At 43.2% G+C, this 22,057-nt stretch overlaps 1 protein-coding gene and 1 pseudogene across 2 annotated transcripts in view; both read left to right on the top strand.

Annotated features, from left to right (window-relative positions):
* Positions 1-408: 408 nt before the first annotated feature.
* Positions 409-4,401, top strand: LOC132025985 (small ribosomal subunit protein eS4, X isoform-like; annotated as a pseudogene).
* Positions 4,402-11,398: 6,997 nt separating this feature from the next.
* KCNH1 (potassium voltage-gated channel subfamily H member 1) overlaps positions 11,399-22,057 on the top strand; it is a 407,094-nt gene continuing 396,435 nt past the window's right edge. For both annotated transcript variants that reach the window (XM_059412951.1, XM_059412952.1), the window contains exon 1: positions 11,399-12,102. In XM_059412951.1, coding sequence (XP_059268934.1) covers positions 12,024-12,102 — 79 coding nt within the window. In that variant the 5' untranslated portion in view covers positions 11,399-12,023. The remainder of the gene's footprint in view (positions 12,103-22,057) is intronic.

Here is a 22,057-nt window from a genome sequence, read left to right on the forward strand (position 1 = left end):
CTTTAATTGACTTTGACTTTTGGGAAGTGAGGCATAAAATTGAAACTGGGAGAATGAGGGTGTGTTGGTTGAAGAAAGAAGGTTTTAGCTGGTAAAGCGTAGCAAGCAAGCTGACTCAAGAAGTATACCATGACTGCCAGGGAGTGCTGAAAGCTCTGGTCAGGGAGGAAATCTTCCAGGTATAGGTAGCAATGCCTCTCTGGCCTATTTCACAATTTCCCTAAGCATGGTTTAGCTGCCAAGATGCAGACACAAAGAGAACAGATAGTGTATTTATCCAGGATTGGGTTTATGAAACAATAAAGGGTAAAGGGGCAAGGGAGTCTTAAGATGTTGGTGAGAGAGTTACTGACAAACGACAACTATCTAAACTGAACGACGTGGGAAGTAAACATCATGGTGGTCACGATGGTAGTGTTGACTAATGGGGACTTCAGTGACCTGAATGTCCCAAAGACACAGAAGGATGTTTGAGGTGGACAATGGTTGAATAATCAAACTGAAAAGATAGAAGTTTCGGGTCAAAAGTAGATGTGGTAAGCAGCCTCTAAGACAATTCACAATAACCCCTGCATCCACTCTTGTGCTTTCTCACTTCCTCACTCTGAGGGTCTGCCGTGTTGTCAGCTTCCCCAGGGAGAGGCCCACACAGCAAGGACTAAAGGATGCTTCTGGCCTATGGTTAGGAATTAAATCTTCCCCAAAACCACATGAGGGAGCTTAGGGGCAGATCCTCTGCTATTTAAACCGTCAGATGATGGGGCACCTGGGTGGCTCAGTGGGTTAAAGCTTCTGTCTTCGGCTCAGGTCATGATCCCAGGGTTCTGGGATCGAGCCCCTCATTGGGCTCTCTGCTCAGCAGGGAGCCTGCTCCCCTTCCTCTTTCTCTGACTGCTTCTCTGCCTACTTGTGATCTCTATCTGTCAAATAAATAAATAAAATCTTTAAAAAAAAAAATTATTAAACCGTCAGATGAAACTGCAGTCCCAGTCAATAGTTTGATTAAAGTCTCATGAGAAACCTAGTACGAAAGGCACCCAGCTAATCTCCCTAGATTCCTGGCCCACATAAACTGTGAGATAATAAATATTGGTTGTTTTAAGCTACTGAATTGTAAGGTAATTTGTTATGCAGTAGTAAGTAACTAGGCAGGATTTTCACAGTACTAATTAGATGTGAAGATCTTTTGTTTAAAGGAAAAATAAGATCTTTTTCATAAAGGTCATGTTAGAATTGGGTTAGAGTAACTTTTTATGGATTCCAATACCAGTTATAATGAAGTAGTCAACTGGAAAAGAAAATGTCAAAGGATCTTCTGAGAAGGCGGAAAACTGCTGAAATATCCCCTTAACTTAACAGCACCCATCTCCAAGGTCTCATGTTGGAAAATAATGCTGACAGTTAAGTTATTTCCTATAATGATTATACCTGCTCTGGATCTTTCTCTTTTAGCTGCAAAATGAAATAAAAGTGAGTAAAAAAAGTCCATGTTTTAACACACAAAATAAAGTGTGTATTATTATTATTTTTTTTTGCCAACCTACTTAATCAGAATTTAGCTCCTTAAGGAATATTTGCCTTCTTCACTACTGTATCCCCAGAACCTAGAGTAATTCATGTACCTGTTTAAGTTTTTGTTCCTCTAGACTGTTCACAGAGTAAAGTCTAAACTCTTCAACATGACAACAAAACTTTTATTGACATGGCTTTTGGTTTTCCACACTCCCACCCCTAGTTTGCTTGGATGACCACAGTGTAAAATGACCACAGTGTACTCATTGCTTTGTTTTCAGTTCTGTCTTCACTTTTGGTCGCTGAACATTTATTTACATTTGAATTGATAGCTACTCACTTAAAAGGATATATATAAAATTATTTGTTTTGTCCAGTGTTGTTGTTGTTGTTGTTTTTGATATATGTAGTAGGAGGGTTTTTAAATTTCTAATTTGAAAGACTGCCCAAATCCAAAGTCTTACTATATCCATTTTCATCTCTTTCCTTTTTTTTTTTTATTTTTTTATTTTTTAAAGATTTTATTTATTTATTTGACAGAGAGAGATCACAAGCAGGCAGAGAGGCAGGCAGAGAGAGAGGAAGGGAAGCAGGCCCCCTGCTGAGCAGAGAGCCTGATGTGGGACTCGACCCCAGGACCCTGAGATCATGACCTGAGCTGAAGGTAGTGGCTTAACCCACTGAGCCACCCAGGCGCCCAATTTTCATCTCTTTCCATATTAAACATTTCTGTGTAATCATCCTCCAAGTGAGATTCTTTTAAACCAGCAAAAGAGGGATTTTGTTTTGTTTTATCTGATCTAAAAGTTTGTTTTAATAAGCAAATTTAATCAATTTATATTTATTGTGATTACTGATATATTTGGTTATATTTCTGCCACCTTTAATGTATTTTATGTCTACTGTATTTATTCTTTACACCTTTTTTCCTCTTTTAATGGCATATTTTAGTTTGATTATATTTTCTTTATCCCCATTCCCATTTCCCTTTGCTGATTTGAAAGTTGTAAATTTTTCTAACAAAGTCTAAAATTTAACCGATTTTTGCTATGTCTAAATTAGAACTTTAGAATATTTCAATTTCCAATACTCAATTCATTGTTGTCAAGTATTTCAGTGCCACCATGTTGTTAGGATTCTTCCAATTTATCTGTTATTGTCCTCAATATTTTTAGGAGTCAATATTTATTGAAGTTTAGTAATACTTTTTTTTTTTTTTTACCAGTTTCTCTGTTTAGCATTGTATCTTGTGCTCCACTTCTCTCTTCAGCTCATTTTCTTTTCTGCCATAGTATATTTTATAATCATTTCTTTCAGCAAATGTCTAGCAGTTTTATCCTTTCTGTATTTGAAAATGCCTTATTTGGGGCACCTGGGTGGCTCAGTGGGTTAAAGCCTCTGCCTTCAGCTCAGGTCATGATCTCAGGGTCCTGGGATCGAGCCCCATGTCGGGCTCTCTGCTCAGCAGGGAGCCTTCCTCCTCCTCCTCTCTCTCTCTGCCTGCCTCTCTGCCTACTTGTGATCTCTGTCTGTCAAATAAATAAATAAAATATTAAAAAAAAAAAAAAGAAAATGCCTTATTTTATCCTCCTTTAAAGTTAATAGTTCAGGTGGATATGAAAATAATTCAAATATATGGAAGAGTAGAAAGACTTTTACAGTAAACACCTATATCCTAACCACCTGGATTCTATATTTGTTAACACCGTGCTGTGTTTGTTTTATCCTATATCTGTTTATTTATTTCTCCATATTATTTTTTGATGCATTTAAAAAAGTTGTAAACATCCATGTACTTCACTCTTAAATGCTTAGATGGAATATGATTAGCTATATGTGTTTAGAATTCCTTTTCTGAAATAAAATATACACAATGTATAAAACTCAAATGTATCATTTTGTGAGTTGTGACAAATACATGTACCTTAATAACCTATACACTCATTAAGATATAGAACGGTGCCATTCTTTCTAGAAAGTTCCATCATACCCCTTCCCAGGTAATCTCCAGAAACCCCCTTAAGAGGAAAACATCGTTCTGATTTCTTTTCACCATTCACCCACAAGACTGGGGAGAATTTCCATTTGATCTATGATACCAAGGCTTGCTTTGCTCTTCATTAGATTACACCTGAGGAGGTTAAGTATAAGTTGTACAAAGTGAGTGAGATCTTCTTGTTGTTGTTGTCTTTTTTAAAAAGATTTTATTTATTTATTTGACAGAAAGAGAGCACAAGTATGGGGAGCAGCAAGTAGATTTGAAAAAAAAATTAAATTTAAATTTTTAAAATTTAGTTATTTGACTGAGAGAGGGAGGAGCAGCAGGTAGAGGGTGAGGGAGAAACAAGCTCCCCACTGAGTAAGAGCCCAATGCAGGGTTTGATCCCAGAACCCTGGGATCATGATCTGAGCCAAAGGCAGACACTTAACCAACTGAGCCACTCAGGCTCCCCACAAAGTGAGAAAGACCTTTGTGGGAACAAAAGGAATCCCCCATCTGGTGATCCATGATGCCCACACCATCTGCTATTCTGATCCCCTCATCAAAGTGAATGACACAATTTAGATTGATTTGGAGACTGGAAATATTACCATTTTCACCATCTCTGACACTGGTAATCTGTGCATGGTGACCTGAGGTGCTAATCTGGAAAGAATTGGTGTGATCACCAGTTGAGAGAGTTACCTTTGTTCTCTTGATATGGTTCATGTGAAAGATGCCAATGTCAACAGCTTTGCCACCTGGCTCTCCAATATTTTGTTATTGGCAAACTCAAAAAGCCATGGATTTCTCTTCCCCATGGAAAGGGTATCCACCTTACCACTGCTGAAGAGAGAGATAAGAGACTGGTGGCCAGAGCAGTGGATGATGTGATTGGAAATCCTTAACTAAAGACAATACAGCATGATTACAACAACAATAACAACAACAAAAACCTGCTAGGCTATTTTCCAAAGTGGCTTTTATTATTTTACATTTCCACAACAACGTATGATGGCTCTACATCCTTGCCAACATGTTGTGCTGTCAGTCTTTTTGATTTTAACCATTCCATTGGGTATATATGGGAATTCGTCATGTATTCCACTGTTTCTGACTCTCTTGTTCATGTTGAGATCTCTAATGGCAGTGTCATTTTCATTTCTTTGTAGCTAATGTATTTTTTCCTACAATAGTTTTTAAGATTATCTTTTCCTTTTATGTTCTGAAGTTTCACTGCAATATGTCTGATTTGTTTGTTTCCCCTTATGCCACTTTTTAAGTTTGAGAATTTAATTTTGGAAAACTCAATTTGGTGTAATTTGTAATTATGTGTGTATGCTCACTTTTGGGGAGAATTTTTATCATTTGGACCTTGAGGTATTCTGTTTAGTACAGGTTTTCCTTTGGGGGTAGTTTCTTATTGGTTTCTGATAGGGCTATGTGAGATTTCTATATAAATTTCTTGGCACAGGGATGCCTGGGTGGCTCAGTTGGTTAAGCCTCTGCCTTCAGCTCAGGTCATGATCCCGGGGTCCTGGGATCGAATCTTGCACCAGGCTCCTTGTCCAGCAGGGAGCCTGCTTCTCTCTCTGCCTCTGCCTGCCACTCTGCCTGCTTGTGTTTTCTCTCTGACAAATAAATAAATAAAATCTTTAAAAAAAAATTTCTTGGCACAGAGTTGTCACACTGTGAGGGCATCTGGGAAAATCCCACTCCAAATATGTGGGATGTTTTGTCTAGGGGTTCTGATTCCTGAAGGTCAACTGTTTCTACCCATGTTCTGGGCAAGCTGAGAACTAGGGGTGGTAGGTCCCAATTTTCCAAGCTCCTGATTTCACCAGAATTCGAGTTCCAGTTTCCTCACTATGCACAGAGCCTGTAACCTCAGTTTATACCATCACACAAATACTTAAAGTGCAGCCTGTAAGGTGCCTTTATTTTTAGGTTATAAGCCTCCCCATTCCCTTAGATTCCCACTAATTGCTGTGGGTTCCTTCCTATTTTTGACATGTGAAAATTTCCCCTTTTTGCTTTTGATCTTGGCAATATATTAAACATACATTTAAAAACATTTTTTCCAGGGCACCTGGGTGGCTCAGCGGGTTGTGCTTCTACCTTCGGCTCTGGTCATGATCTCGGGGTCCTGGGATCAAGCCCCATGCTGGGCTTTCTGCATGGTGGTGAGCCTGCTTCCCCCTCTCTCTCTGCCTGCCTCTCTGCCTACTTGTGATTTCTGTCTGTCAAATAAATTAAAAAAAAAATTTTTTTTTCCCTGTCCTTTCTATGTTTATTGTAGAAAGGCAGTACTCACCTCTCCTTAGCTCAATCTGCCATCTTGATTGTTAGTTTCTAGTTACCCTTTAAAGTCATTGTAACTTGGCTTCTTCCCCAGTATTCCATTGAAAATGTATCTACTAAGGTCTCAAATCACCAGTGAATCATTAGATCCAGTGGACATTTTCCAGTGTTTACAGCATATAGCATATGATGGTGTTCTTCATTTCTCCCACTTCAAAGACTTTTTCTTTCTCTGGGTTTCTAGAAAACTGCTTCTCAGAGTTGTCCCTGCTTCCAAACTGCTCCTTCTCAGCCTCCTCTGAAGTCTGTAAATTGTTGATTTGCAATCTCTGGCTCTACCCAGATGTGTCTTTAGGGCTCTACACCTGTGTGTATCCCCTGCCTACTCAATATTTCTTTGTTATGTCCCACAAACACCTCAACTTTTTCAAAACTGAATAAAATTTTCCCTAAATCTATTTAAAGAAATGAAGAAGAGTAGAGTGTTATTTCTATTGATCATGGTCTTCAAAGGAAAAAGTTTATATGAATGTGGAAGAGTAGTGATTTGAAGACGGTAGTGAGAGGTTAGATGAATTCTCATTGCAGCTTCTGGCTTCTAGGAACACAGGTCATACCAGATGAATAACCTCCAAAGGAGGGGGATCGGTGGGATTTCAAGACCTTAGAGGAAGATCAAGTGTCAGTTAAGAGGAGTTGGGAAAGTCTTCAGGGATGAGATCAAGCTGAACTATAATTTATTGACAGAGAAAGAAAGATTTAGAGTGTGTAACTGAGAGAGGAAGGTAGCTAAAAGCAGAGAAATTGTAAAGAAGCAAAGCATTCACCAAGTGTTTATTGAGTTTCTTGAGCGTAAGTGCCGATCATTAGCATCTTTCCATCCTCAGAATCTCTCCCAGTGACTGCTATATACTAGTCTCTGAGCAAATGTCATAATAAAATGAGACTGCTGTAAATGGCTTTTAATTATTTTCCATGAGGGGGAGTGCAGTAACGGATCCTGTTTTCTGATGATAATAGGAAATGAGAAAGAAGGATATTAAGTTTGGACATTAGAAGGACATAACCCAATTCTACAGACATTTATAAATGCCTATTGAGTTAGCCGCAGTTGAGTGCAACACCCACATCTGTGCATCCTTTTCCCCGGTCACATAGATTATGGAGTATGATTCTCATTGTGGCACATTCTCTCCCTTCTCCCAGCCCTCTAGGGGTGAGGGGAAGTATCTATAATAAAGAACAGGTCCTTCCAGTGGATATGGCCTTCACAACCCTCTTCCTGTAAGTTTATTAGAAAAGAATTTTTGTTAACAGAAATTAAATGTAACAAATAACACATCAGTCATTGGGTTATAGGAGCTGAAATTTCTCTTGCTGCAAATTCCCCCTGTTTTAAATATTTCATCATGGTGGCAGAGCAGGTGAGGTTACCTTCACGTTCAATTTCTCCTAATGGTGCTAATTGTTTGGTAATGATGAGGCATCCCTGCTTGGCCATTTTGGCTCCCAGAGCTTCCAGGACTCATTGGTGACTCTTTCATGTTTGAGGGGTCTGTAGGGGCCTACTTAGCCAGAGCGACTCCATCTTGGTTAAACAGCCATTTTGTTGTTTATGCAGTAAAACTTAAACTGACCCCCCCCCCCCCCCCCGCCACAGCCAGGGGAATTTACTTAAAAGCAAGTCTGGGAAACCAGTAAAATATTGTCAACCAGTCCCTGATAACAGAGCCCAAATACAAGGATGGGTTAGGTCAGGTGGAGATAACAGAGCCCAGAATGCAAGGATGAGTCAGGCCAGATGGAGACATCCAATCAGTAAAGCACACATATTATCTCCCTAACTGCCAAAGAATGTAAACCCCGTCTTTTGGCGCTAAACTAGGGTGCCAGTTCTGACCAGAGTGATAGGCTAGTTCAAACAGCCACTATAGGGTAAATTGTAATTTAATTGGCCACCCATGTGTGACCTAGCATGACTATGCAACTTTCTCTGTGTATTACAACAGAGCCTGTCATTGGTCAGGCTCAACGACATGGCCTTTACTCAATAAAAGCTAGTCTGTGAGGCTGGGGGTCGTCGCTTTCTCCGTAAGAGATGGCCCTGGCCATCTCGGTGCAGGTGCGAAATAAAGCTTTGCCTGACCTCCGCTTAATATCAGTCTCCCTCCTTTGATCACAGACCCCATCGGGGTCCTTGGCTTTCTGAAAGGTGTCACCTATACCTGACGGTCTTAATAAAAGAAAAAAAAAAGGAATCTCTCTCTTTGCATTTTGTCATTTCCACAGCCACCCCCCCCATACATGGCATTGTCTTCCTCTGTATTTGATAGTTTTTTTTTGTTGCTGTCGGGCATAGAGATTTTTCTGGTAACCTCTGGACTCCTTTCCCAGCCAGTCTGCATCCTTCGATTGCCATGCTCTCTCTGTTGTAGTATCCATCACTATCCAGTCCCCGGTGAACTCACTAATTACATCATGTCTCAATTACGTTGGTCAGAACAATGACTGGCAAAGTTCACCTTGTTTCAAGGAGCTCTCCATCTATTGTGTGATATGATATAATGATAATATGATATAATTGAGGGATAAACTAAATGCTAGAAAGTACAGGAGGAGAACTGCTGAGAAGGGTAGGTGAGAGGCATTGGAGTCAAAGTTTACAAGGTTTCATTTCAGACTCTATTCTCAGTAGAAGTTCTAGACAGTGGTACCCAACTTTCTGCAAGGAGGGATAGAGGCAACTTAATTTGAATTCTGATCACAGTTATTTAAAATTGTCCCTTTAAATGAGAAGTGGTTTTGCCTGTTATATAAAAATACTGGAACTCTCAACTGCTTTGCCAAGGCACATCGGTGTAGTGTGAATCCCTTACAAATGTGTTACCAGATTTTGACAAATTTGTAAGAAGAAAGCTTGCTCCAACTGAGATTCTTACATTTCAGTAATAGATCTCAGAATCTGAAGCTGAGCAGATCCTGGAACTGAATGTAGAGTAGGGAACAGAAGGTGTCAAGTAAGAGGTAAGAAGTAGAGTGTATTGTCAAACCTGCTCCTGAAAAGATGGTGTGTTTACTGAGCACATGCAACCTTGGCCTGTGAATTATCAAAGAGAACGTGGATGGGACAGAACACAACTCTCTTCCCACAGTCTGATAGTGCTGAGCGTGGGGCAAGAGAATGCTTTGCTTTCTCTTTGAGGCGTGCTTTCATAGACACTGTGTGACATGGTCACACTGAGTAGTAATGGTGGTTAAAGATTGCTGACTTTTTAGTGTTCTTTTAGGTCTTTTAATCTCTCCAAGTGTGCCACTAAAATTTATAGTATTTAAAACGGTGCCCCTCCCCTTACAATGTAGTGCATGATGAGAATCACAGTAGTACTACATTTAAAATTAAAATGGGAGAGATATTCTTGTTCTTTCTTCTTATCAGGTTAAAGTCTTTAACATCTCTCACCTCAAATGAGTATCATCTGTTTCTTTTTTATCTGAGCCGCAGAACAGGAAAGCTCATTAAAATCTGAGAAGTTTTATTAATTCTCTCTGACAGTTTCCCCCCATTCTCTTCTTGATCTTCCTTGCACAAGCAGAATTATGAGGTTGCTTGATGGGTTTTTAATATTGTCATGAAAAATCTCCCTTTGGGCATGTTTGTGCTTTAGATAACATAACCTTAAGAACCTTATTCAAATGAACTTATTCAAGTGAAGTGTGCAGTCACCACGGAGCCAGCTCAGCACCAAATACATTTCAGATAAGCTCTTGCCAATCACCATGTTACCTCATTTGTAATTGAACAAAGGGCCACTAGATGGAGCTAGGGCTTAAGAAATTGCAGCTCTAAGCTTATGTGATGGGCTATCTTATGGAAGAAGTGTTATCATTACTTCGATTTCAAATCCTACACAAACCTTACCTAACTGGGCTATTAGCCCACCCCTGTTTACTTTGTGGCCTCACACGATGATGTCTGCAACAGCCCAATTTATTTAGTCACTCAATGATGCCGTCTTACCTTGGTATAGCACTTCACAGTTTAGAGCGCTGCCCCCCACATCATTATGTTTGATCTTCACGGTAACGCTGACACTGCTGGGCAAGAATCAGTCCCTGCATTTTGAGACTAGTAAATGGAGACAGGCAGTCTGCAATACAAATAGGGTGAGTCAGGATGGTTAACCTGGACCATTGGCGTGGTGGGGTCTGTTTTTCCCTTGTAAACATTTTTTTTTTTTTTTTTGACAGAGAGAGATCACAAGTAGGCATAGAGGCAGGCAGAGAGAGAGGAGGAAGCAGGCTCCCTGCCTGAGGCAGAGAGCCCAACGCGGACTCGATCCCAGGACCCCGAGATCATGACCTGAGCCGAAGGCAGAGGCTTAACCCACTGAGCCACCCAGGTGCCCCTTGTAAACATTTTTGTGTCAACTATTCATCTAGTCTGGAACTGACCAGAAAACTATCAGCTCATTCCTTTTGTGGGGCACCATTTCTGGCCACATCCACCGGGGACATACAGTAAAAAAGACAGGTAAAAAGAGTCATGTTCAGGTGGAAAACCATTTCTGGCCACATCCACCGGGGACATACAGTAAAAAAGACAGGTAAAAAGAGTCATGTTCAGGTGGAAATGGCCCAACGAAATGAGCACAGGAAAGCGAGCCAACATGAGGTCCTGCCCGGAAAACTTTGATGTATGTGATTCGTTATATCAGGGGCAGGTGTGGAGACCAGTACTTCATCCTTGTGGTATAGACAGTCCTTATGCAAAGTCTGGGGAAGCTGCTGGCCCCATCCCTCCACCCCAGGCATTTGCCCTCAGAGGCAAGCCCACTGTTTTTGTTTTTGATCTTTAAGATATTTATTTATTTATTTATTTGATTTATTTGACAGAGAAAGCGATCATAAGTAAGCAGAGAGGCAGGCAGGATCCTGGGATCATGACCCCAGTGGAAGGCAGAGGCTTTAACCCACTGAACCGGCGGGGGGAAGACTGACAGTCTTGACAGTATTCAGTTTTCCTATCTATGAACGCCTCTCCATTTATTTATATCTTCTCTGATTTCTCTCACTAGAATTTTGTACTTTTTCCTCATATAGATTTTTAAAAAATATTTTTATTTATTTATTTGACAGAGATCACAAGTAGGCAGAGAGGCAGCAGAGAAAGGAGGAAGCAGGCTCCCAGCTGAGCAGAGAGCCTGGTGCAGGGCTCGATCCCAGGACCCTGGGATCATTACCCCCGCTGAAGGCACAGGCTTTAACCCACTGAGCCACCCAGGTGCCCCAAGCCCACTGTTTTGATGTCTGTCAGTTTGCTCCTATTAACAGGTTGCGCTTGGGCTAAAAAAAGTTATGCATATGTACATATATTTTCTTGCCCTTTTTTGGAAAGTAGATGCTGGATAAGAGTGGCAATGACGTCAGTCACTCAGCAAATTTATCAAACGTCCAGAGCCTGCATTTGTGCCTTTGGTTATCTTAGCAACTCAAGACCGTTCTTCGTTCTTCGGGAACTCGGTCAGGTGGTCACTCTGCACCTCTGACCTCTTTAAATTCAGCTTCTTTAACTACAGGTGGAACACTGGCAACTTTCACAGACGAGGCTAACAAACCCTAAGGAGAGGAGGGAAGGTGTTCCAAGAGGCTCAGAGCTCCCCCAGAGGCTCCGGCCTGAAAGAGAGCGAAGGAAGAGAGTTACAGGATCATGTCCCCCCAGGACTCGGGGTGACCTTGTCTGAAGTGAATCCACCAAGGACAGGGCTCAGAACGCCTTCCTCTCCACTAGCCCAAGGCGCATCCCGAACCCAGCGCGGGGCTGTGCCCAGAGGGTGGCGCTGCTAACCCAGCCTCCGCCCACCGTCGCCAGCAGCTTCCCCGCCGCTGCGGGAGCCCCGCGCTAGCCCTCCCGCAGGCCGGCGGGGGTGGGGGGCGCAGCGCCCGGTAGGGGGCGCCCAGTCCCAGGCGCCGCGGCTCCCTCCGCCCACCCGGAAGCGGCTGCGGCTGGGCGAACCCCGCGCGAGTGCTCTGCGAGGCGGGCCGCAGGGAGGGAGGCGCGAAGAGGGCGCGAGGGTGGCCGCGGGAGGGAGCCGCCGCCCCTGGCCGCCCGGGTCCCCGCGGGGCGCATGGGGCGCTTGGAGCTGGGATCGCGTGAGGGCCCGGCGCCCAGCTTCCTGCTGCCGTGAGAAGCCGCGCCGGGACGCCCCCAGGACTCCAAACTGCCGGGAGGATGACCATGGCCGGGGGCAGGAGAGGACTGGTGGCCCCGCAGAACACGTTTCTGGAGAACATTGTCCGGCGGTCCAGTGGTAAGAGGTGTATTCGGATTTCGGTTACCCAGGCTTTTTACCCGTGCCTCGATTGCCGTCGCCTCCCGCCGCTCGGCGCCAGCAGATGCAGTAGGACTCGGAGCTGTGCTGGGAGCCGCGGCGCGGGCGCCGGGGGCTGCCTCCCGGAGGCTGGGGTAGGTGGGTAGGGTGGGCCGAGGTCTGTGGGGCCCCGTCCCAAGAGGAGAGCTCTGCTGGGGACGCCTTTGGGGCTCTTCCCGCTTCTTCTCTGTCTCCTCTCCAGAGAGCGTGATAGCTGATGGGCAAAGTATTGGGGAAAGTGATGGGAAGCCGGACGCGGCAGGAGCGGCGGCGCGCTCCGCATCGGCACTGCCCACCCCTCCGCCGCGGCCCGTCGGGCTCCGGCTGCACCCTGGGCGCTGCCTCTGCCCAGGGAGAGCCAGCAGCAGGGAAGGCCACTCGGGTCTGAGCCCCCGAGGGATGGGGGCGGCAGCTGCTTCCCACTTTCCACCGGGCAGCAGAAAAGTCCGAGGTGTGGTGACGCGGGGATATAGGGACGAGCTGCAGGTTACCCGGTTCCACCTCTTCACCCACCCACCCACCCTCTTGGAGGTTAAGTTGAGGCTCCCGAGGGACAGAGTCTCCTGGACTTTTATGGGAAATGGAGCGCATAGGTGCAGAGCTGGCCAAAGGATCACAGGAACAAACCTGCCGTATAGTTCCTCTCTTCCATACCTCAGCGGTGTTTTACGCCTATAAATCTTGCTCAGCTCTCCATTCCCGAGCTCACCCAGTGTGTCAGTCTCTCCCTTACCCAGTAAACCAGTGCCCTCCGCTCCTCTCTTTCTCTGTGGCATTAAAAGGGACCGTGTCGTGAAGCGCTAGACTGTGAGAGTTCCAGCAGCAGGGATGGAAAAGAATATTTCTGATGCCTTTAGGACCCACAGCAAAGCATCCTGGCTAAAGCCCTGGCAGAGCAGTTAGGAGGTGGCATCTGGCAGGTGCGCTGCACACCGGTTCGTCAAAGGGCTGGATGGAAAGGGGCCAAGAGCGGAGATATCTTCACGGGATCTGGGACTCCTCTCCTTCCAGATGCAGATGGTACGAAGAGTTGACTGAGGAAATAGGTTTTGAAAATGCGGAAATATCGCAGCTTTAGAGCTTTCAGAAGGAGCTTGTGTTAAAATCATGGGCTTCTATTTGGATTTAGTTAGGGATTCAGGGGACTTACGCCTCCAAGAAATGCTCTTTAATTAAAAAGTGATGTAAGGTTAGCTTGCAACAAAAAACTTGTCAACTATGATAACATATTATTGTGGATTATTTAAATATTTTAGAAATGATCCTTTATCGTGTGCCCCTGAAGAATAAGAGTATTGAAGAATTTCTGGTTGGTCACCTTTCCCTTCAATGTCTTGTCCACTCAAACTTAGTGAGGTGGCTTTTAGAAGAAGGTCACAGCTATGACCTGGGGATTTGAGGGGATGATAATTACTACACAAAGGGTCAAATGAATTCTTTTGTCATAAAAAAGCTCGAGGTGTTCATGCATTTTTTAAAATGAAATCACTGAGAGTTAACCTGCTGTGGTTATTGACCTGTTAGGGGCTGTGAGACAGTCTTGCAGATTTGGGGATCTCAGAGTGCCTGACACCCAACTTTCTCATAAATATCAATGACAGTTCCATTTTGCAGGGGGCAGGGGGAGTGTGGTGTGAAGAGGCTGTGTTCTTTAAGGCATAGGGGAAAGCTTATGTTTAATGTGCATCATATAATGTTTTTGAGTGGAGAGAGAGGTAAGAATCTTATATGGAACAGTCATAAGGTTCACTGGGCTTGTAGGAGGACCTTAAGAATGGTGGAACCAGGGGCACCTGGGTGATTCAGTCCGAGGAGTGTCTCACTCTTGGATTTAGCTCAGGTCATGATCTCAGGGTCCTGGGATCAACATCTGTGGTGGGCTCCCCACTCAGTGGGGAGTCTGCTTAAGGATTCCCCCTCCCTCTGCTTCTTCCCTGCTTGCACTTTCTGTCTCTCTTTCTAAAATTACATAAATCTTAAAAAGCAAAAAGAATGGTGAAATACCACGCAAACATAAAATGAATCTTGGAGCTGAGACGGCAGATTACTCTGATTTTCTTAGAACCACTTCTCTCTAAGCATATATAGAATGTCAATAGACTAAGTCGCTGGGAATATTTTTAGTGTTGGCATTTTAATTTCAGCACCAATTCCAACAGCTTGACTTCAGTTAACCACCCAACCAAACAACATCAACAACACAAACAAAACATCCTAGGAGAGCTGGATGAATTTTTAAAAATTATCTATTATTTCAGAAGAAAATATTCTGGTCTTGACACGTGGGATATAAGCTTTTAGTGATCCCTTTCACCACATTTCCAAAACAGAAATAGAAGAAAAATATGTGGACTCATGGATCTATCACAATATCTCCATGCATTATTTTATTTTACTGTGATGGAAAAAAGTCTATTTAAAAATATTGATTGTCTCCTCCCCAAATCCACTAGCCTTTTTTTGGACATTACGGTATTGAAATAGCAGTTTACCTTTAAATAGCAATACTTTTTGGATCATCTTTATTAAGCATTTTCTCCCAGTGGTCTTATTGCAGTATTTTTGTTCATCTTTTACAGATCAGAAAACAGCCCTAGGAATAGTAAATGACTTATTCAAAGTGGGAGGCACACAGTGCCTGACGCAGGAGGTCTTTGGAGGCTATCATTCATCATTGTTTTTCCAGCCATAAGATTTAGCATGTGTAACTACTGTTATCCTTAAAAAACAAAACATTTCGAGCCTTTGGGGCACCTGGGTGGCTCAGTGGTTTAGGCTGCTGCCTTTGGCTCGGGTCATGATCTGAGGGTCCTGGGATCGAGCCCTGCATCGGGCTCCCTGCTCCTCAGGAAGCCTGCTTCCCTCTCTCTCTCTCTCTCTCTCTCTGCCTGCCTCTCTGCCTGCTTGTGATCTCTGTCTGTCAAATAAATAAATAAAATCTTAAAAAAACAAAACAAAACAAAAAAAACAACTACTCTCATATGTTTATGGATAATAAAACTGGCTTTGTCTTGGGCCATTTGAATATCTGGTGTCTGGAATATTATAACCTGAGGGGTTTGCTGCTATGTTGTCTGCCTCTCCTTCCCCATCTTTGTATACATGAAGAAAGCGAAGCAAGCACATTTCCTCAAATATTTAAGGGCAGAGCTGATGAGACCCAAAGTCCCTTGACCCCAGTGTCGTGTTCCTCACGGTACATTCTGCAACGACCTCCTTGTATTACCATTATGTTCTCTAGAGAAGCTTGATTTCCCAGTGGAGATTGAATAAAAATGTTATAACAACAAGAACACATCCATTTTGGCTAACAGCCACACTGCCACATCCAAACAGAGTAACAGGGCAAAGGAGAAGTTAATTCTGTTTTAAGGAAGGGCAGCAGTTTCACCTTTGTCCATGGGTTAACTGAAGTCACCTGCAGGGTAACAGGCCCTTACTGATTCAAGTACCTGTCATAAAGTATTAAATAACTTGGATCCTCATATGCAAGCAGAAGAGGAGCAGTGTCTCCATTTTAGAATTTTAAGACCTGAGAATCTTGGGACACCTGCGTGTCTCGGTCAGTTAGAAGTCTGCTTTCAGCTCAGGTCATGATCCCACGGTCCTGAGATCGGGTCCTGCATCAGCTCCCTGCTCAGTGGGGAGCCTGCTTCTCCCTCTCCTGCTTCCCTTGCTTGTGTTCTCTTACTCTTTCTCTCAAATAAACAAATAAAAATCTTAAAAAAAAAAAAAAAGAACCCTTAAGTAATTTACCTCTAGTTAGTAAAAGGCAGAGTTAGAAAATGCAGTTAGAGGCCCGTCAGGGACTAGTCAGCAGCTGGGACAGGTTTGTTCATTTGAAAAGGACTTACTGAGCCCATTTCTTGAACACTGGGGATATAGTGGGAATCCAGAAACCCTCCTTACCCCTTAGAATTCTACATTCGAATGAATCTTGGTCCAAGCACCTTTCCACAGGTGTTTCTGGCTGGAGCTCTTATTTAGGCCTGACATTGTGTTAAAAAAACTTTTTTTTTAAGGTGTTTAATTGTCCTTGATGGGACTAAAAAAAATCTAGTTTAACTTGTTCTGAAGACCATTTGGAGGAGAGATATAGTCATTATCTGTGGTTTGGATAGTTGCAAGTGGTTAGCAGGAATAAGTGACTATGCTCCAGATTTTGCTTCTGATCATGTCGGTGATCATTTCAAATCCTCCTTTTGACTTTCTAACCAGCCCGTTTCTCTTTATATTCATGATTGGAAAGTGTTTTTCCAGAATATTTTTTGATGGTTGCTTAAATTCAGGCATTTACTCTCTTAGGAAGGCTGGCAGACTTTAGTGCCAGAAAACTACAAAAATATTACCCTAAATGGTCCCATCCGAGGCAGAACATATGTTTTAATGTTCGGAAACCTGTATCAAACAATTGTAGGTGCCAGTAAGAATCCATGCACATTAGCAGGAGTGAAACGTAGCACATTCTGGTACAGATTTCTGTACATGTATAATTTACAGATTGCTAAATCAGCTGTGTTTTTGTATAGTGTTAAGTTGGTTCAGGTTGTTGATATAATTAGTATACAAACAGGATGAAAGCGGCGGGTAATGTTGTGTCTCCTAGATATGTTGAGCCACGATAATATTTATAAAACAGAAAACTGGTTAAAATCCATTGTTGCTCTGAAAGGGGACTAGTTGGTAATCTGGATTATTACCAGCTCAGTGGATCCTGTTTTTTTTTTTTCATGTAATGTGTTCTAAGATAACCTTCAGCCAAGGCTCCGCTCTCTTGCTCTGAAAGCGTCAAAGAGTTAATTCTGGGGATTGATATCAGCTCGGAGATGGGGAGGCTAAAGGCTTCTGAGTTAACGTGAGGCAAGAACATTTCCACACTCCATGGTTTTTATGAAATCCTTCTATTTTGATAATCCATCATAAAAGAAGAAAAGCATTTGAGGAGCATTGTGGACGATTTGGATTTTTGCCTTTATTCTGACACCAGCTCTTCATTTATGATCGGGCCTTCTTTGACAGTGGTTTCTCCAGCATTACGGTGAAGTTCCTCAGTTTCCCCCCTCCCGCCCCCGCCTCCCTCCGTCCTTTATTTTTGGTTAGTTAATGGCTTGTTCGCAAACCCCTAAAAAATACCTGTTATTTTTTCAAAGGAACCACTTTTGTGAAGTGAGTGTCTACTTTGTATGTTTAGGATATTTGGATCATTTGTTATTGTTTTGGGTTTTGTTCTGTTTTGTTTCTTTAAGTGGCCGCACCTGTAACTGGTGAGAAAGAGAAATAGAATCGTAGACTCTTAGGTCTGAAAGGACATTGTTGACTGTTCGTTTTCCAGCGTTCCAATGTCTCCAGAACCTCCCTCTCAGTTTATGCAGCCCAGGCTTGCATAGCTCCAGGGATGGGACACTCACTTTCTTGCAAGGATTGTTCTGCTTTTCAGTCACTGATTGCGAACAGGTGTCTCTTCCCTCCCCTTTGCCTTCCTTTGCCTTCCCGCCCCGCCCCTTCTTTTCTCTTTTTTCCTCCCTCCCCCTCTTCTTCCTCCTGCTTTTTCTTCTCTTGTTATTCTTTGGTCTCACCCAAATCTGTCCGTTTACAGCTCTGCTCTGTTTGAGGTATGCCTCATAGAACAGAACTGACGTACTTCACTCTTTCCTTCCACCCAAGAACCAGTTTGTTGTTGTTGTTTTGTTTGTTTGTTTTTTTGTTTTGTGTTTTTGGTAGTAGTTATTTGGTAATAGTTGTCCTACCTTGATTCTTCTCCCCCCCCTCCCCCCTTTTTTAACCTTTTTGATTGTATAATACCACAACAGAAAAGCACATAAAATAATTTTGTACTGCTCAACACATTTGTATAGAGTAAATACTGTGCTGTTGCCATCTATGCCAACAAATCGGATCCTGCCGGCTCTCCAGAAGCCCCCGGATCCCTTCCTAATCCCAGATCCCTTCCCTCCCAAAGGGAGCCGTCTTTTGATTTTATTCTGATCACTTTCTTGCTTTTCCTCCTAGCTTTACCACCTTGTTTTGTGTTTCTGAATACCCATAGGTTAATTTCTTATCTGTTGCTGAGGTTTATATGTGTGGGGCCACAGAGCGTGTGTTCTCTGGTCAGCTGGAGATTTGCCCATTTTGTTACAGGTGCCATTGGTTCATTTTCGCTGTGATGTCATAGTTGATGGTATGACTATACTACACATTTTATTTACCTCTTCTGCTCTTGATGGACATACATTGGTTCACAAACTGGCCCCTGGACACGGAGGGCGAGGATATACCGAAGAAAGAGGCAGAGCACTTCAGATGGGTAGCTGGCAGGTTTAGTCAACAAAGGGACTTACTTCAGAAGCTTGTCTTGGGCTGCTGAAAGTCAAGTAGATCTCTGCCCCCACTGCCAGAATCTCAAAAGTTTATATACAGGCCTTAACTGGGGTCAGCCATATATACAGCCCACATGGTATCTACCCCTTACTGTCTCAGGGCTACATACTTGGAATGGCTCCCCCCGTGGGAGCTATGAGCAGAACGTACATTTCCAGGGCAGGGGAAAGGGTGAGGTGCCTCTGATTGCCTGGGTCCATCTGGCAGGTCAACCAGTGGTCACGTCATCTCCGTGACTTCCTCCAGCAACTTGTGAGTTGTTTCGAGTCTTATGCTATTCGTGCTGCTGCAGACATTCTTGGACATGTCTTTCCGGACACGTGGGCACAGGTTTCTCTTGTGTAGATACTGGATATGTATGGTTTACTGTGGTTGAAGCTGCCCCCCAGTTGTTTGAAGGATCTGTATCAACTTACCATCCCACCCTCGGCAAAGAGAGAGCTCGCACCACTCCACGTCCTTGCCAACACTTGGCATTTTTGTCTTTTTCTTTTTGGTAGGGACATTGGCCAAAGTGTCTCGTAACTCCTAAAACAGGGTCATTTAGAGTTATGTTAATAGTGAGCACATGAACAAAATGAAATGAAAACGAAACTTGCTCTTGTCCTTGGGGAGGCATCAGCATCTAGTGTGTGTTGAAATGTTCTCACAGTATGAACTCCCTCACACACGCTGGTGAATGACCCGAAAGACTAGCAGTTAGAATTGTGTGCGAAGGGGTGCATGCAGGGGTGCGTGCTTGCAGACATGCGTGTGGATGTGTGTATTTAGGAACCCCATTTTCTGAAACTGAGAATCACTAAACCCCAGGGATGGAGATTGTGGGAGAATCAGAGGTGGAAGTGAGAAGGAAATAGGAAGTGCATGAGTTAGGTTTATTTTAGTGAAAGATGGAAAATGATTGATGGAAAGAAGGGCAGAGATGAAGGAGGAATGAAAAATCAAAGACAAAGTAAAATGAAAAGTAAAGGCTTGCTCGTGGGTTCAGCTTCACGAACATGGTGGACCTCCTTTGTGTCTCATACTGAGCTAGAGGCTGAGCGTACCAAAATGAGGAGGACTTTTGTGATATTGGGGTTCGCTGAGGGATTTATGGTAAAGGCCAACACGCCCTATAAACCTGGAAAGATTTAAGAAATGTTATGTCAGCTGAACACCCACTACACTTTTTCCCCTTATAAATGCCTTACCCCCAAATTATTCTTAGATTTTTACAGCCATTTCTTTTTCTGCGAGATGGAATGTGGGATGACTAGATCGCTGAAGTCAGTTTAATGAAGATTGCAGAATGTGTGAATCTTTGTTTCGGTGGGTGGAAGTTCTCCTAAAAAAATCTTATTTCTCTGGGATATCTCATTGCTCTGACTTCTTTGGCATGCTCTCTTGGTTTGTTCACCCATTGTGAGTTTTCAGCTGTTGACTTTAAAAATAAAACAGTTATTTTACCAGCAGAAGTGGGTTGTTTCAGGAATAGCAGAGAATTGCAATTTGGGACAAGCAGGCTATGGCAGAAATGACAGGATAGACCAACAGAGGAGAGGAATGTTGTTTGATGGAGAAGAAGGAGGAAGTTGGAAGGGGTTGTTTCAAACAAACATTCATGGGAGAAAGGCAAAAATTCAGGGTGAAGATGGTTTCTCATTGGCTGAGTTGCGGAGGTGGTCAGTTCCTACAGGAGACAGTGTACTTTGTTCCCTATTGGGCCTGTAGCTGATGATGATTCTTTCCTGTTGAGGATTCTTCTGTTGGGGGGTCTGTCTGTAATGGACAGTTTGGTTTTTTTTGGTTTTGGGTTTTTTTTTATGTTGTTAGTCACATTACAGTACATCATTAGTTGTTTTTCTTTCTTTCTTTTTTTTTTTTTTTTTTACATCACTGGTTTTTGATGTAGTGTTCCATGACCCATTATATGCATAAAACCCCCAGTGATCACTAGGACACATGCCTGCCTTAATACTCATCACTGGGCTACCACATCCCCGCACCTCCTCCCCTCTGAAACCCTCAAATTGTTTCCTGGAGTCCATAGTCTCTCATGGCTCATCTCCTCCTCTGATCTACCCTGCTTCAGTCTTCCCTTCCTTCCTCTAATGTTCTCCGTGCTATTGCTTATGTTCCACATATGAGTGAAACCATATGACAGTTGTCTTTCTCTGCTTGACTCATTTCACTGAGCATAATCTCCTCCAGTTCCATCCATGTTGATGCAAATGGTGGGCATTCATCCTTCCTGATGGCTGAGTAATATTCCATTGTATATATGAAGCCCATTTTCTCAAATCTATAATGGGCAGTTCTTGATGTTGAATGGTACCATGGGAGAGCCCCCCTTTCTGGGCTCTCCACTCGCATTTTATTTTATTTAGTTTTATTTTATTTTATTTTTTTTTCTACTCGCATTTTAGTAAGGTGTCCCTTTTTAAATTTTCTCACAGCCTGAGCTAGATGCTGGGATTTGTTTGGTGCTCTGGTGGTTCTCCATGTGCATGCAGTCTTGGCGAACCCACTGTGCTCTGACCAACTTTAGCATCTCCTCAGTTTTCATAGTCTCTGCTCTAACAGCTCCCCATTGCTGTTAATCATCAACTACCAAAAACTCTTCTGATTGGGTATTAGAGAGTTGTGCCAGTGATCAGGATGTTTGCTTACTCATCCTAAGATTGCTCATTTGAAATTTCAAATGACAGTCTTTTGGTTAGTCCTGTGTTGCATAAAGCTGAGTTTGCAAACTAACAGAGTCAATTCTTATTCTTTTTTTAGATTTTATTTATTTATTTGAAAGAGAGAGGGAGAGCAAGAGAGAGCATGAGAGCGGGTAGTGGCAGAAGGAAAGGGAGAAACAGACTCCCTGCTGAGCTGGGAGCCTGATGGCGGGGCTCGGTCCCCAGACCCTGGGATCATGACCTGAGCCGAAGGCAGATGCTTAACTGACTGAGTCACTGAAAGACCCCTGACTCAATTCTATAATTATTAATGCAATTGTAACTGAGAGTGCCCCCAAACCATCACTTCTCACATCTTTTTAAAGGTCTTGTGATGATATCAGGTGCTTCTATAAAGAATGGCCTCTCCTTCCTCCTCCTTCTCTGAAAGCAACAAACAAGCATAGGCACCGTGCCCTGACATTCAGGGGCTGGGGTCAGCATCTGGAAGATGTTTAGCTCCTGCTTGAGTTTGGTTTTTTTTTTTTTTTTTAAAGATTTTATTTATTTATTTCGCAGAGAGAGAGATCACAAGTAGGCAGAGAGGCAGGCAGAGAGAGAGGGAGAAGCAAACTCCCTGCTGAGCAGAGAGCCCGATGTGGGGCTCGATCCCAGGACCCTGAGATCAAGACCTGAGCCGAAGGCAGAGGCTTAACCCACTGAGCCACCCAGGTGCCCCTTGAGTTTGGTTTTTTTTTTTTTTTTTTTTAAAGATTTTATTTATTTATCAGAGAGAGAGAGGGAGAGAGGGAGCACAGGCAGACAGAATGGCAGGCAGAGGCAGAGGGAGCCTGCTTCTCCCTCTGCCTCTGCCT

Source organism: Mustela nigripes, chromosome 10 (genome assembly GCF_022355385.1).
Source record: "Mustela nigripes isolate SB6536 chromosome 10, MUSNIG.SB6536, whole genome shotgun sequence".
NCBI classification, from domain to species: Eukaryota; Metazoa; Chordata; class Mammalia; order Carnivora; family Mustelidae; genus Mustela; species Mustela nigripes.